Raw genomic sequence first — 14,750 nt, forward strand, 5'->3', positions numbered from 1 at the left:
TATTGCCGTTTCTAAATTTTTGGATTTTTTGATCTCTCAGTTTATCGATTTTTTAATTTTTCGATTTTTCGATTTTTCGTCTTTCCAATTTCTTGATTTCCAAATTTCTCGATTTCTCCAATTTTCAATGTTTAAGTTTTGGGAATTTTCAATTTTGGGATTTTTCAGTACGTATTTGGATTTCTAAGTTATTAGATTTTTGGACTTCCTGCTTTCTTTATTTTTTACTTATTCGATTTTACAAAATATTACATACATTTGTCGATCTTTCACTTTTTTGATTTTTCGATTTATTCATGTTTTGATTGCTCGATTTTTAAAATTTTTAATTTTTTGATTTTTTAAACTTTAGATTTTTCACTTTTTTATTGTTTCGATGCCTCAATCCTTCGATTTTTTTCCTTCTCGTTTTTGCATTTTCGTATTTTTCCATTTTTCGGACTTAAATTTAAAAACGAGAAGGTAAAGAAAAGAAACACTGAGAAATCGAAACATCAATAGATCGAAAAATCGAGAAATCGAGATGGCCCAAAGGAAAAATGAAAAATCGAAAAATTTGAAATTGAAAAAAATCGATAAATCGAAAAAATGAAAAACTGAAGAATCGGGAAATCCTTTTAATCCTTTTCGTCCTTTTCATCCATTCAGCCCTTTTCCTCCTTTCAGCCCTTTCTGGCCTTTCAGTCCTTTTCGTCCTTTTCGTTATTTTCGTCCTTTTCGTCCTCTTCGTCCTTTACGTCCTTTTCGTTTTTTCAGTCCTTTTAGTACTTTCAGTCCTTTTCGTCTTTTCCGTCCTTTTCGTTATTTTCATCCTTTCAGTACTTTTCGTCCTTTCCGTCCTTTTCGTCCTTGTCGTCCTCTTCGTCCTAGCCGTCCTTTTCGTCCTTATCGTCCTTTTAGTCCTTTTAGTCCTTTTAATTCTTTTCGTACTTTTCGTCCTTTCAGTCATTTTCGTCCTTTTCGTCCTTTTCATTCTTTTCGTCCTTTTCGTCCTCATCGTCCTATTCGTCCTTTTCGTCCTTTCTGGCCATTTTCATTATTTTCGCCCTTTTCGTTCTTTTCGTATTTTTCGTTCTTTTCCTCCTTCTCGTCCTTTTCGTCCTTTGCGTCCTTTGCGTCCATTTCATCATTTCAGTTCTTTCGGTACTTTCTTGTCCTTTTCGTCCTTATAATCCGTTTCGTCCTTTTCATCCTTTCGTCCTTTTCGTCCTTTTAGTGTTTTTCATCCTTTTCGTCCTTTTCGTCCTTTTCGTGCATTTAGTCCTTTTAGTCCTTTTAGTGCTTTCAATCCTTTTCGTCCTTTTCGTCCTTTTCGTCCTTTTCGTTATTTTCGTCCTTTTCGTTCTCTTCGTCCTTTACGTCTTTTTCGTTCTTTTCGTCCTTTTCGTCATTTTCGTCCTTTCAGTCCTTTCAGTGCTTTTCGTCCTTATAGTCTTTTTCGTACTTTTCGTCCTTTTCGTCCTTTTCGTATTTTTCGTATTTTTTGTATTTTTCGATAAATCGAAATGGTCCAATCGAAAATTGAAAAATCGAAAAATGTGAAATTGAAAAAAATCGATAAATCGAAAAAATGAAAAACTAAAGAATCGGGAAATTCAGCAATCAGAAAATTGAAACTTCGAAATCTCGATAAATAGTAAAATCGAAAAAACGAGAATTCGAGAAATCGAAACATAAAAATCGAAAAATGGAAAAATCCAAAATTTTCGTCCTTTTAGTCCTTTTCGTCCTTTTCGTCCTTTTCGTCCTTTTCGTTATTTTCGACTTTTTCGTCCTTTTGGTCCCTTAGATCCTATTCGTCTATTTGTCCTTTTCGTCCTTTTCGTCCCCTTCGTTCTATTAGTCCTTTTCGTCCTTTTTGGCCTTTTCTTCCTTCTCGTTCTTTTCGTCCTTATAGTCCTTTTCGCCCTTTTCGCCCTTTTCGTCCTTTTCGTCCTTTTCGTCCTTTTCGTCCTTTTCGTCCTTTTCGTCCTTTTCGTCCATTTAGTCCTTTTAGTCCTTTTAGTGCCTTCAATCCTTTTCGTCCTTTTCATCTATTCAGTCCTTTTCATCCTTTTCGTCCTTTTCGTTATTTTCGTCCTTTCAGTCCTTTTCGTCCTTATAGTCTTTTTCGTACTTTTCGTCCTTTTCGTATTTTTCGTATTTTTTGTATTTTTCGATAAATCGAAATGGCCCAATTGAAAAATGAAAAATCGAAAAATTTGAAATTGAGAAAAATCGATAAATCGAAAAAATAAAAAATTAAAGAATCAGGAAATTCAGCAATCAGTCTTTTTCGTTCTTTTCGTCCTTTTCGTCATTTTCGTCCTTTCAGTCCTTTCAGTGCTTTTCGTCCTTATAGTCTTTTTTGTACTTTTCGTCTTTTTCGTCCTTTTCGTCCTTTTCGTCCTTTTCGTTATTTTCGACTTTTTCGTCCTGTAGGTCCCTTAGATCCTATTCGTCTTTTTGTCCTTTTCGTCCTTTTCGTCCTTATAGTCTTTTTCGTACTTTTCGTCCTTTTCGTCCTTTTCGTGTTTTTCGTATTTTTTGTATTTTTCGATAAATCGAAATGGCCCAATTGAAAAATGAAAAATCGAAAAATTTGAAATTGAAAAAAATCGATAAATCGAAAAAATGAAAAATTAAAGAATCAGGAAATTCAGCAATCAGAAAATTGAAACTTCGAAATCTCGATAAATAGTAAAATCGAAAAAACGAGAATTCGAGAAATCGAAACATAAAATTCGAAAAATGGAAAAATCCAAAATTTTCGTCCTTTTAGTCCTTTTCGTCCTTTTCGTCCTTTTCGTTATTTTCGACTTTTTCGTCCTTTTGGTCGTTTAGATCTTATTCGTCTTTTTGTCCTTTCCGTCCTTTTCGTCCTCTTCGTTCTATTCGTCCTTTTCGTCCTTTTCGGCCTTTTCCATTATTTTCGCCCTTTTCGTATTTTTCGTCCTTTCCGCATTGTTCGTCCTTTTCTTCCTTCTCGTTCATTTCGTCCTTTTCGCCCTTTTCGTCCTTTTCGCCCTTTTCGTCATTTTCGTTCTTGTGGTCCATCAAGCGTCCTTTTAGTCCTTTTAGTCCTTTTAGTCCTTTAAATCCTTTTCGTCCTTTTCATCCATTCAGTCCTTTTCTTCCTTTCAGCCCTTTCTGGCCTTTCAGTCCTTTTCGTCGTTATAGTCATTTTCGTACATTTCGTTCTTTTCGTCCTTTTCGTTATTTTCGTCCTTTTCGTCCTCTTCGTCCTTTACGTCTTTTTCGTCCTTTCAGACCTTTCAGTACTTTACGTCCTTATGGTCCTTTTCGTAATTTTTGTCCTTTTGGTCCTTTCCGTCCTTTTAATCCTATTCGTAATTTTCGTCCTTTTCGTTATTTTCATCCTTTCAGTACTTTTCGTCCTTTCCGTCCTTTTCGTCCTTATCGTCCTTTTAGCCCTTTTAGTCCTTTTAATTCTTTTCGTCCTTTTGGCCCTTTTCGTCCTTTTCGGCCTTTTCATTCTTTTCGTCCTTTTCGTCTTCCTATTCGTCCTTTTTGGCCTTTTTCATTATTTTCGCCCTTTTCATCCTTTTCGTATTTTTCGTTCTTTGGGTCCTTTGCGTCCTTTTCATCATTTCAGTTCTTTCGGTACTTTCTGGTCCTTTTCGTCCTTATAATCCTTTTCGTCCTTTTCATCCTTTTCGTCCTTTTCGTCCTTTTCGCACTTTTAGTCCTTTTAGTCCTTTTAGTGCTTTCAATCCTTTTCGTCCTTTTCATCCATTCAGTACTTTTCGTCCTTTTCGTTATTTTCGTCCTTTTCGTCGTTTTGGTCCTTTTCGTCTATCGAAAACTCTTAAATATAAAAAATGTGAAGAAACGAAAAGCTAAAAAATCGAGTAACTGAAACATCAGGTCAAAAATTTGAAAACTATTAAATCGAAAATTCAAAAATTAAAACTTCAAACATTGAAAAACAGAAAAATCGAAGGGCTGAAACATCGTCAAATGAAAACCTAATGTTTAAAAAATCATAAAATTAAGATCTAGAACAAGTGAAGAATAAAAAAATTGAAAAAGCGGGAAATCAAAAATTTTCAAAAATCGTAAAGTTTAAAATTTCAAAAATCAGGTTATGGAAAAATCGAAAAATCGAAAGATGAAAACTTAAAAATTCAAAAATTGAAAAACAGAAATATGCAAGGACTGATGACACATCGAGAAAACGAAAAATCTAAAATTTAAAAAATCGAAAAACTAAGATGTAGAATTGAAGAATCAAAAAAATCGAAACCTCAAAAAATCGTAAAATCGAAAAACAAAAAATCAAAAACCCGAAAAATCAAATAATTGAAAAATCTAAAATTCCAAAATTCGAAAAATTGAAAAATAGGAAAATCAAAACATTGAAAACACGGAAAATCTAAAATTTAAAATATGGAGAAACAGAAGAATCGAAAAAGTGAAAAATCGAGAAATTAATGCATAAAAAAATAAAAAAATTAAAAAAGTTAAAATCGAAAAATCAAAAAAAATTCAAAAATCAAAAAAATTAAATATCGGGAAATAGTGAAATCGCAAAATCGAAAGTCGAAAATGTGAAATTTGAAAAACTGAAACTGAAGAGATTGAAAAAATCGATAAATCAAGAAATCGAAATAGCCCAAACGAAAAACTGAAAAGTGAAACATTTTAAATTCGACAAAATCGATAATTCGAAAGATCAAAAAATCGAAAAACGAAAATTTGAGAAATCGAGAAATAGAAAAATCTAAAATTTATAAATTTGGCATTGAAAAATCGAAAAATTAAATACTAGATAAACTGAAAAGTTCCAAAACTGAAATGTCCAAAAATTGAAAAATCGAAACATCGAAAAATTGAAAGATCAAAAAAATCGAAAATCGAAAAATCGAAAAATTGAAACATCGAGAAGCCGAACATGAAATAATCGAACGAAAAATTAAATTGAAATTTTTAAAATTATTAAAATTTTAAACATTACGAGCTTACTTAATGCGTCATTTTTCGGATTATCTCGGCTAATTGAGCTCCTAACTTTGTCAAAATTGGTCTGCTTCCCAGTTCGAACCTTCTGAATACGAGTCAGGGTTGATACAGGAAGAGAACTCGAAAAGAAAATTGTAGAAGGGCTTGGTGTATTTAACACATCAAAGCTCTTCCTTTAAAAGCAAGAGACTTGTGTCGGGGTCTGTAAATGGATATTTGAATTATTTTAAAACCTACCTACGCACTGAGCTGTGTAATAAAATTTGTTCTTTAATGGTTTACGCAGAAAAACAGATACGGTTTATTGAATTGTGGATTTTGCCAATGGAATTCCCCCGACTCTTTCACCCAAAACTCGCGATAGATCATGTTTCTTTATAGTACCGGAAATATTGTACACATGTGCTTAGGGGTAAAGAAAGTTTAGATTTTAGAGCAAAATAAAAATGCTCTTTGTCGTGTACGCCAATAAATTAAATTCATCAAAAAAAGTTCATCACAATTTGTGAAATGAAAGTAAAAAACCCGTGACGATTTTTATAAAAATGTAAATTTCGGAAGCTCGTGTAAAACTACCAATGTAAATGTGTCACAGGCCCGCGCTCTATGAAAACTAATTAGTCCAAAGGGATTTATGTGCTGCCTGATGCATCAACTTCAAACATCACAGATTAATCTTTGCAGTTTAATTTGATAAATCGCGCCCTCACACAGAATTAATTAGTATTTGATAGACCACACTTGCATTATTTATGCGCCAAGTTTCCTTTGAAGAAAATCTCTAACGAGCGAATTTCCTCCATCAATAGTTGAAAATTTTCAGCGTGTTCAGGTGTTAAATTAACTCCGTCTGATGATCCCGAGCTACTATTTCTTGCAAAACTTCGCCATAACGCCTCAACTTCCAACACCTCACTCGCATTTTATTAAAAGACAAAAGATCCTTGCCCCTGTTGAAAAACTGCGGTAATAACAATTTACCAAACTGAAAGCTTGAAGCAGTTCTCGTCAAGAGTTCTTCTTTTGTTGAGAACTTGCAAACTCGGAAGATTAACGAATTAAGTGAGAGCTCAAAGCTGCGATGTTTGTGCATGTTGTTGAAAATTGTTATTCGAGTTGGGAGAATTATGTGAATTGGGCATTAGACGAGAAAATTGTGCAGATATGTCCTGACATGTAACGTTAATTGCGAAAGAGAAATGGAATCGCTTCCGAGCTGACATATTTACAGAGTGGATTTTAAATCGATTATTACACCGCTTTGAGTGTACACATACATTACCTTGTCACAAATAGGCGTGATTAGTATTGGTAGTTATGCAAGCGGCACGGTATAATGAGGATTTAACCAAACAGGTGAGGAATTGTCAACAATTGGGTGATTAATCGAAGTCAACATTGCACAATTTTTTCAGACATTCAGCCTGAAAAAATCTCGCGAGATTTAGCCATGATAGGCAATCTACATTTTTCTCGTTTGTTATTTTGGCCGGAAGCCTAAACTATTTAAAAAAACGGCGTGCCGCAACGCGTCCGACTCGAACTTTCTTCATTCTCCTGTAACTTCTCCGCTAAATGATTTTCTTAATAAGTAAAACAAAGTGAAAGGGAAAGTTCTTCAATTTTAGGCTCGATCCATAAAAAATGCAAATTTTGACCTGCTACTCGGATCCTCAGGGTGAGGCGCCTGCACTAAAATAAATACCGAACTCGAAAGTTAGTCGTCGAGATCTCAATGAAGCTATTTTTGGGTGTTTAGTGCGTATTAATGAGCAGCTATTTCAGTTTGTGTGGTAGAGCTTATTACCCAGCACAGCGCGATTAGCTCTTAAATGAGATCCATGCATAATGCGCAATTACCCAATCTCAAAAACCTGTTTATGCGAAGCCTTTGACGTGTTCATCCACAAGAGATCCTTCAGTTGTTGCACTAAGAGCATTTAGCACCTCTGAAGAACTAATCCTTTAGAGGAGCGCTAGCGGCTGCTGTGTATCGTGTGTAATCAGTCTGTTAGTGTAGATTATTCTATCTCGCATACACAATCAGCTAGTTATCTCGAGAATTTCCTCCCTAGAGAGGCTTAATCAACTTGTACGACGTCAAGGTGTGCTGCTGCCCATCGATAATGCCTGAGCTTACTTCTTGCGGGAGCGCCGCAGACTCTGGGAGCTTAACCCAATAAAATGTATGCGGAGGATTACAGTTGTTTACTTATGTTGCGTCGGAACAAGAACATTTTGTAAAAAGATTTTTTTTACGAAAAAAATGAGAAAAGAACCTGGAGTTTTTGATAATTAAAAATAAATAAAACTCGTTTAGTGGCAACTGGTTATTTTTTATTTACTTATTGTATTAATAGTAGTTTTATTATTTCGGTTAACAATTTTTGGTTTTAATAGTTAGGTATTCAAAAAAATTGCACCTGAGTAATTTTGTCTTTTCGTTTCTCTTTTCTCTCTCCTCAATTTCTTATTCTCCATAGGCTCCTGAGGTTGATTAAATGAAGACAGTTGTAAGTGATTTTTGTTGTTCTTCCCGTTCTTTCTTTCTTTCCTTCTTTCTTTATTTCCATTTTTCCCTCTTTTTCCTCTCTCCGTTTCTCCCTTCCTCCTTTCTTCTTTTTCCACTTTTCTTTCCTGCTTTACTGTCTTCCTTCCTTTCGCTCTTTCTATGTTTCTCTCTTTCTTTCTGGTTTCGTTCCCTCTTTTCCTCTTTCTCTCGTTCGCTTTTTCTCCCTTTGTCTGTCTTTCCATTCCCCTCTTTCTTTCTATTTTTCTCTATTTTTCCCCTTTTTAATTATTCCCCTTTTCTACATTTCTCCCTTTCTCGTTTTTCTATTTCCTAATTTTCTTCTTTTTTTCTCTCGTTTTCCCCTTTTTAATTTTCTCTCTTTCTCCCTGTCCAGCTTCCTTCCTTTTCTTTCATTCCTTCTTCCTTTCTGTTTTTTTCCCTCTAAGTTTTATAATATTGTCTTTTGCTTCGTTCGTTCTACGAAAAAAATTTGTAGTCATACGATGATTGATTTTTATAAATTCTTGTAGAGATTTTTTTTTTACTCCTTTCTGCTAATAAACCATTTCTACACTTTCTGATTCTGATTAGATGAAGACAGTTGTAAGTGCTTTTTGTTGTTCTTCTCGTTCTTTCTTTCCTTCTTCCTTTATTTCTTTCTTCTTGTCTCCCTTCTCTTCTTCCCCCTTTTTTACTCTCTCCTATCCTCCTTTCATCCTTTCTCCATTTCTGTTTTGTTCCTTTACTCCCATCCTCCTTTTCTCTCTTTTTTTCTTCCTCGTTTCCTTCCACCCTATATTTCTCGATATCTATATTTCTTTAGTTCTCTCTTTCTCTTTTTTCAATTTTCCACTTTTTTCTGTCTTTCCTTTTTCCTTTACTTCTCCCATTTTTAATTTTCTCCCTTTGTCTCTTTCTCCATTTCTTCCATTCTCTTTTTCTCTTTTTTTCCTTTCCTCCTTTTCTTGCTTTCTACCTCTTTGTGTTTCTCTCTTTCTTTTGTTTTTCTTTCTCCCTTTGTCTCTTTCGCTCTTTCTTCCTTTCTCCTTTTCTCCATTTTTTTTGTTTCATTTTCTCCCTTCCCCTCTTTCTCCATTTTCTCTTTCTTCCTTGACCGTTTTTCCATTTCCCGCTTTCTTTTTTCTCCCTAGCCTTCTCTCCATTCTCACTTTCTTCTTTCTTCCCTTTCTCACGTTCTCTTTTCCTGTCTTTTATTCTTTCTTTCTTTTATTTATTTTATAATATTGCCCTTTACTTCATTCGTTCTCTACAAAAAAAAAATCCAGTGATACTATAAGTTTTGATTTTTATAAATTCTGGTAGAGATGTGTTTTCACTCCTTTCTGCTTAGGAACCATTTCTACACTTTCTGATTCTGATTAAATGAAGACAGTTATTTCTTTCCTTCTTTCTTTATTTCTTTCTCTCTACCTTTCTCCCTTCTCTTATTCTCCGTTTTTTTCTTTCTCCTATCTCCTTTTTGTCCTTTTCTGTATTTGTTCCTTTCTCTCTTTCGTTCTGTTTTCTTTCTTCCTTTCTCTCTTTCTCTCTTTGACTAATTCTCCATTTCTCTTTTTCTCCCTTAGTCCCTTCCTCTCTTTGTCCCTTTTTCCTTCCTCCTTTGCTTCCGTCCTGTTTTCATTGCTATCTATATTTCATTACTTCTCTCTTTGTCCTTTTACCATTTCCCTCTTTCTTTTTCTCTTTCTTTTTTCTTTCTCCTTCCTCTAATTTTTTCCCTTTCTTCCATTCCACTTTTCTTTTTTTTCTTTCGTTCTTGTCTTATCCCTTCTCTTTTCGTCCTTTTTTCCGTCTCACTTTTTCCTTTCCTCCTTTTCTGAATTTCTTCCTCTCTCTCTTTCTGTTTTTCTCTTTTTCTTTCGTTTTTCTTTTTTCCTTTGTCTCTCTCGCTATCGCTCTTTCTTCCTTTCTGATTTTCTCCATTTCTGATTTTTTCATTTTTCCCTTCCTCATTTTCTCCTTTGCTTCCATTTCGTCTTCCTTGCTTTCTATATTTCTTTACTTCTCTGTTTGTTACTGTCAGCTTGCTTTCATTTCCCTATTTTTTTCTCTCTTTCTCCCGTTCCACTTTTCTTCCTGTCTCTCCTTCCCCCGTCCTCCATTCTCACTTTCTTCTTTCCTTTCTTTCTCACTTCCTCCTTTTCTCTCTTTCATCCTTTGTTTCTGTTTTTTTACCTCTAATTTTTATAATATCGTCTTTTGATTCATTCGTTTTCTAGGAAAAAATCTAGTGATACTATGAGTTCTGATTTTTATATATTCTCGTAGAGATTTGTTTTCACTCCTTTCTGCAAATGAACCATTTCTACATTTTCTGATTCTGATTAAACAAAGAGATTTGTTGGTGTTTTTGTTGTTCTTCTAGTTCTTTCATTCTTGTTTCTTTTTCCATTGTCTCTTCTCTTCGCCTCCTTTTTTCCCTCTCTACTATCCTCCTTCTCACCTTTTCTGTTTTTCTTCCATTCTCTCTATCTTACCTTCTCTTTTTCTGTGTTTCTCTCTTTCTCTCTTTGGCTTTTTCTCCATTTCCCCTTTGCTTCATTTCCGCTTTTCTCCCTTAATCCCTTCTCCCTTCCTTTCTTTTTTTTTCCCCCGTTCCTTCCATCCAGTCTTTCTCGCTATCTATCTTTCTTCACTTCTCCCTTTCTACATTTCTTTCTTTCTGTCTCTCTTTCTTTTTATTTTCTTTCCCCCTTTTTAATTGTCTCCCTGTTCTCTTTCTCTATTTAACTCCTTCTTTTTTTCCCTTTTCTTCCTTTCCGCCTTTCCATTTTTCCACCTTTCGTTCTGTATTTCTTTCTTCTCAGTTTTATAATATTGTCTTTTGCTACATTCGTTTTTTAGGAAAAAAAATCTAGTGATACTATGAGTTTTGATTTTTATAAATTCTGGTAGAGATTTGTTTTCACTCCTTTCTGCTTATGAACCATTTCTACACTTTTTGATTCTGGTTCAATGAAGACAATTGTAAGAGATTTTTGATGTTCTTCCCGTTCTTTCCTTCTTTCTTTATTTCTTTCTTTCTTCCCTTCTCCCTTCTCTTCTTCCCCCTTTTTTCCTTTCTTCTATATTCTTTTTGTCTTTTTCTCTCTTTGTTTCTTTCTCTCTTTCGTTCTGTTTTCTTTCTCCCTTTCGCTATTTCTCCATTTTCCTTTTTCTCCCTTAGTCCCTTACTCCCTTTGTCCCTTTTGCTTCCTCCTTTCCTTTCGTCCTGTCTTCATCGCTATCTATATTTCTTTACTTTTCTCTTTCTTTTTTCTTTCTCCTCCTTCTAATTTTTTCCCTTTCTCCCTTTCCACTTTTCTTCCTGTTCTTTCGTTCTTGCCTTCTCCCTTCTTTTCGCCCTTTTTTCCCTCTCATTTTATCCTTTCCTCCTTTTCTGTCTTTCTTCCCTTCGCTCTTTCTGTTGTTTCTCTTTTTCTTCCGTTTTTCTTTTTTTCTTTGTCTCTCTCTCTCTATCGCCTTTTCTTCCTTTCTGATTTTTTCCATTTCTGATTTTCTCATTTTTCCCCTTCCTCATTTTCTCCATTTTCTCTTCCACCTTTGCTTCCATTCCGTCTTTCTCGCTTTCTTTTATTTCCCTATTTTTTTCTGTCTTTTTTTTTTCTCCGTTTCCACCTTTCTTCCTCTCTCTCTGTCCCCCGTCCTCCATTCTCACTTTCTTCTTTCCTTTCTTTCTCACTTCCTCCTTTTTTTTTCTTTCATCCTTTGTGTCTGTTTTTCTTACCTCTAACTTTTATAATACTGTCTGATGAGTATTGATTCTTATAAATTCTCGTAGATTTGTTTTCACTCCTTTCGGCGAATAAACCATTTCTACACTATCTGATTCTGATTAAACAAAGAGATTTGTAGGTTTTTTGTTGTTCTTCTAGTTCTTTCTTTAGTTCTTCCTTTTTTCTTATTCTTTCTTGCTTTCTTTTTTTTCATTCTCCCTTCTCTTTATCCCCTTTTTTCCTCCCTTCTATCCTCCTTTTCCCCTTTTCTGTTTTTCTTCCTTTCTCTCTTTCTGTGTTTCTCTCTTTCTTTCTTTTTCCTTTCTCTCTTTCTCTCCTTTGCTTTTTCTCCAATTCTCCTTTGCGGCATTTCCGCTTTACTTCCTTATTCCCTTCCTCTCTTTCTTCCTTTTTCCTTCCTCCTTTCCTTCCGTCCTGTCTTTCTCCCTCTCTATATGTCTTTACTTTTCCCTTTCTACCTTTCTTTCTTTCTTTCTCTCTTTCCTTTTACTGTCTTTCCCCCCCTTTTAATTTTCTCCGTATCTCTCTTTCTCCATTTCTCCCCTTCTTTTTTCCCTTTCCCCCCTTCCATCTTTCCATCTTTCCACTTTTCTTTCTGTCTTTCTTTCTTTTCAGTGTTATAATATTGTCTTTTGCTTCATCGTTCTAAAAAAATTCCAGTGATACTATAAGTGTTGATTTTTATAAATTCTTGTAGAGATTCTCTGTTGTAAGTGATTTTTGTTGTTCTTCTCGTTCTTTCTCTCCTTCTTTTTTTCTTTCTTTCTTCCTTTCTGCCTTCTCTTTTTCCTCTTTCTTTCTCTCTCCTATCCTACTTTTCTCCTTTTGTCTTTCTGCCTTTGTCCCTTTCTGTGTTTATCTTTTTCTTTCTCTCTTTCTCCATTTCTCTCATTCTCTTTTCCTCCGTTCCCACCTTTCTTCCTTTTCTTTCATTCTTCCTTTCTTTCTGTCTTTCTTTCTTCTACGAAAAAAATCTCCACTGATACTATGAGTTTTGATTTTTATAAAACTCACTCCTTTCGGCTAATGGACCAGTTCTACAGGGTGTTATTGAAAGGTACGTACAACAAAATTGACAGTTATTCGGGAAGTCTAAGAAGTCTGAAAAACTTATTTTGTGTTATCAAAATTATAAGGGGAAAATTAACCCTTATCCAAACTTTTTAGACGCTACTGAAGGATAAATAGGTAAAATTAATTTATTTTAGTAAATCCTAGCAACTGTAAGAATAAAACTTTTGTCAAGACTAAATGTTGATATAGAAACGAAAAATGATCTTTTTATCAGAGGCGTACAACGAATTTGGACATACAATTTAATAATTTTTATCTCTAAAAGGAAAACACTTTTACCTGAACTTTTTTTTACTTTTAGCACCCATACTTCGAGACCAACTGCCGATTTTATTTTGTACGTACCTTTCAATAACACGCTGTATACTATAGAAGTACAGATAAGTCACTAGAGCTCTAGTGGTCTACTGAAGTAATTTTTTTTTGTGCCTTCTCCACTTCGAACGAATGGTTAACTTTTTCGACGTTTCAGAAATCCTAGAATATGTAAAAATAGGTCTTCCACTGTCGTCTGTGTCGATTTTTATTAAACAAATAATCTCTGAAACTACTGAGCCACTATGTTTTTCTGATGCTGCGTCTGATCAATAATTTTTTAATATGTAAAGAACATCATAGAAAAATCGAAAAATCACATTTTATTATTTCTCGAAGAAGCTCGATTTGCTGGACTCAGGGGGAGGGAAATTCTGTCTAAATAAGTTTGAACCAAGTTTTCTGTGTCATATTCAGTATCATATTAAATTTTAAATTTGTCTATTTTCTTTTTATTTTGAGGCATTCAAAACACTTCATACAAAACCGCTGTGATGTCATATCACATTTTCGAGTTTCCGATAAGATAAGAGATACATTTTCAATAAAACGGATATTTTTTCTGATCGACTAGTATAGTTTTGGCATGATTTGGACAGAGCGTAAATACGTATTACGAAATTTTGCAAATACGTCCCTGATTTTATGTTAAGATTTGTTGGAAGTAGAGTTTAATCACAGTTTATTGTCACGTTCGGTATTAAAACAACAAACACGCAACCGTAAAATCCATCATAAATATCATATTACATGACTTTTAACAAAATTAAAGTTGTGTTTGTTAAATGCTTTATTAATTTAAATTCTTTTTTATTTAAAGTTATTGTTCCAACAACTGTCACCATTTTTATATTTATTTGCGACGTTGAAGGAAAACTCTGCGTCTCAAGCAATTGAAACAAATTGGGTTTAGCTCTCCTAATCAGGACGCGTTGCGCGCTTAGGTTGGGTTAGAGAACTTAAAAACATATATTACAATGAAATCATTATTTTCAATCAGAATTGATTTATTTTAAAATTAAATATATATGACACAACTATAGAATAGAGTACATTTTTAGCAGTGTATTTAGCATTCTATTTCTGTTTCAACCTTAGACTGTTTACGTTCATTTCCATTTAAATTTTGTTTACATTCCACAAATCTCCTAGTAACATTCCACCTCCCCTTCATAAATTTCGTTTAAAATTATGATCATGAAAGCTCAGTTAATTGTTTCATTAATGCATCGATCCCTATCTTTTAAACGTACAACACGCAGGACCGTATCAGCCGTCATAAACTAATAAAAACACCGATGCTAATCTCCGCAAAATAATTATTAAATAAACCGCGTGAGTAATGGGCAAAATAAAGCCTTCACGCTGTAATCTCCCATCTTGCTATCCCTATATTTAGAGTTCGAAAAAGAGATAATCGCGACGTGCCAGGGCCGTATCGAACCAGCGATCGCGCACTCTATGCATGCAACTAAATCACGATTTAAACAACTTCCGGATCATGTTTGTTGATTTACAGTGCAGGGGAAACACCCGCTTTCATGCCAATATGGCGCCGCTTTATCTCGGCCCGATAAATGAGAAAATCGCTGATAAGGGGGCAACTAGACGGTGCTCGACGTGTAGTAATGAGTTTTTAGCGGTGCATTGTAAATTGCGCTACATTATCGCTTGTCATGCTATGAAAAAATTGAGCGAGAATTATTTGTCGTTCTCTCGCATATAACTCAAGCAAATTAGACCGGAAAACCCCACCGAGCCCTCCGCCTTTCATTAAATTGAATCCCCAGCAGTTCGCACGAGATCTAGGCCCACTCAAAATGCATCGACCATTGAGCCGGGGGCGGCCATCTCCGGACTAAAGCGTCCAATAACCATAAAAAACACCCTCGGCCCCCGTTGAAATTTTTTTATCGAAATAAATGCCACGTCTCGAGATCGCGCTGACCTTCCGCTTTATCTCCTGGACGGTCCTTTCCTGATGAAATTTATGTAAATTATAGGGGAAACAGTCCCCTTAGTAAGTACGAGTCATAGTCGGGGAGTTCCGTTGCGTAGGAATGCATAAAAGGTGTTGCGACGAGTTATTCGATCCGTCTAGAGGTTACATCTTGGAAATTTTCATTTCA

General features: G+C 34.7%; 4 protein-coding genes across 4 annotated transcripts; all 4 read right to left on the reverse strand.

The window, feature by feature from the left end:
• Window positions 1-7,033: 7,033 nt before the first annotated feature.
• Window positions 7,034-7,716, reverse strand: LOC135126424 (uncharacterized). Its single transcript, XM_064052473.1, has 2 exons — window positions 7,386-7,716; window positions 7,034-7,125 (listed from the first exon to the last, which is right to left on the reverse strand). Exons 1-2 carry the CDS (start codon window positions 7,714-7,716, stop codon window positions 7,034-7,036), a joined length of 423 nt encoding a protein of 140 aa, XP_063908543.1.
• A 168-nt stretch (window positions 7,717-7,884) lies between these two features.
• On the reverse strand, window positions 7,885-9,466 carry LOC135126425 (uncharacterized). The gene is made up of 4 exons (XM_064052474.1): window positions 9,293-9,466; window positions 8,906-9,106; window positions 8,451-8,698; window positions 7,885-7,951 (listed from the first exon to the last, which is right to left on the reverse strand). The coding sequence occupies exons 1-4, from the start codon at window positions 9,464-9,466 to the stop codon at window positions 7,885-7,887; spliced, it is 690 nt and encodes a 229-aa protein (XP_063908544.1).
• A 48-nt stretch (window positions 9,467-9,514) lies between these two features.
• Window positions 9,515-10,855, reverse strand: LOC135126426 (splicing regulatory glutamine/lysine-rich protein 1-like). The gene is made up of 3 exons (XM_064052475.1): window positions 10,737-10,855; window positions 9,973-10,093; window positions 9,515-9,658 (listed from the first exon to the last, which is right to left on the reverse strand). Exons 1-3 carry the CDS (start codon window positions 10,853-10,855, stop codon window positions 9,515-9,517), a joined length of 384 nt encoding a protein of 127 aa, XP_063908545.1.
• A 566-nt stretch (window positions 10,856-11,421) lies between these two features.
• Window positions 11,422-12,115, reverse strand: LOC135126427 (octapeptide-repeat protein T2-like). Its single transcript, XM_064052476.1, has 3 exons — window positions 12,048-12,115; window positions 11,723-11,867; window positions 11,422-11,646 (listed from the first exon to the last, which is right to left on the reverse strand). The coding sequence occupies exons 1-3, from the start codon at window positions 12,113-12,115 to the stop codon at window positions 11,422-11,424; spliced, it is 438 nt and encodes a 145-aa protein (XP_063908546.1).
• Window positions 12,116-14,750: the final 2,635 nt, after the last annotated feature.

This window comes from Zophobas morio, unplaced genomic scaffold, assembly GCF_036711695.1.
Source record: "Zophobas morio isolate AGI-343-1 ecotype UQ-CSIRO unplaced genomic scaffold, CSIRO_AGI_Zmor_V1 ptg000010l, whole genome shotgun sequence".
Classification (NCBI taxonomy): Eukaryota; Metazoa; Arthropoda; class Insecta; order Coleoptera; family Tenebrionidae; genus Zophobas; species Zophobas morio.

Coding starts and splice junctions, on each gene's coding strand:
- LOC135126424 (XM_064052473.1), bottom strand. CDS start 7,716: ATGGAAAGACAGACAAAGGGAGAAAAAGCGAACGAGAGAAAGAGGAAA. Junction 7,126..7,385: donor GAAAAGACAAAATTACTCAG/GTGCAATTTTTT, acceptor TTAAGCTCCCAG/AGTCTGCGGCGCTCCCGCAA.
- LOC135126425 (XM_064052474.1), bottom strand. CDS start 9,466: ATGGAAGCAAAGGAGAAAATGAGGAAGGGAAAAATGAAAAAATCAGAA. Junction 9,107..9,292: donor GAAAAGGAGGAAAGGAAAAA/GTGAGACGGAAA, acceptor CAATGAAAACAG/GACGGAAGCAAAGGAGGAAG. Junction 7,952..8,450: donor AAAGAGAGAAACACAAAGAG/GTAGAAAGCAAG, acceptor TTTTTTTCGTAG/AACGAACGAAGCAAAAGACA.
- LOC135126426 (XM_064052475.1), bottom strand. CDS start 10,855: ATGAGAGGGAAAAAAGGGCGAAAAGAAGGGAGAAGGCAAGAACGAAAG. Junction 10,094..10,736: donor AAGAAAAAAGAAAGAGAAAA/GTAAAGAAATAT, acceptor ACTGGATGGAAG/GAACGGGGGAAAAAAAAAGA. Junction 9,659..9,972: donor GAAACACAGAAAAAGAGAAG/GTAAGATAGAGA, acceptor GTAAAAAAACAG/AAACAAAGGATGAAAGAGAG.
- LOC135126427 (XM_064052476.1), bottom strand. CDS start 12,115: ATGGAGAAAGAGAGAAAGAAAAAGATAAACACAGAAAGGGACAAAGGC. Junction 11,868..12,047: donor AGAAAGACAAAAGGAGAAAA/GTAGGATAGGAG, acceptor AGAACGATGAAG/CAAAAGACAATATTATAACA. Junction 11,647..11,722: donor TTAAAAGGGGGGGAAAGACA/GTAAAAGGAAAG, acceptor GGAGAAAGACAG/GACGGAAGGAAAGGAGGAAG.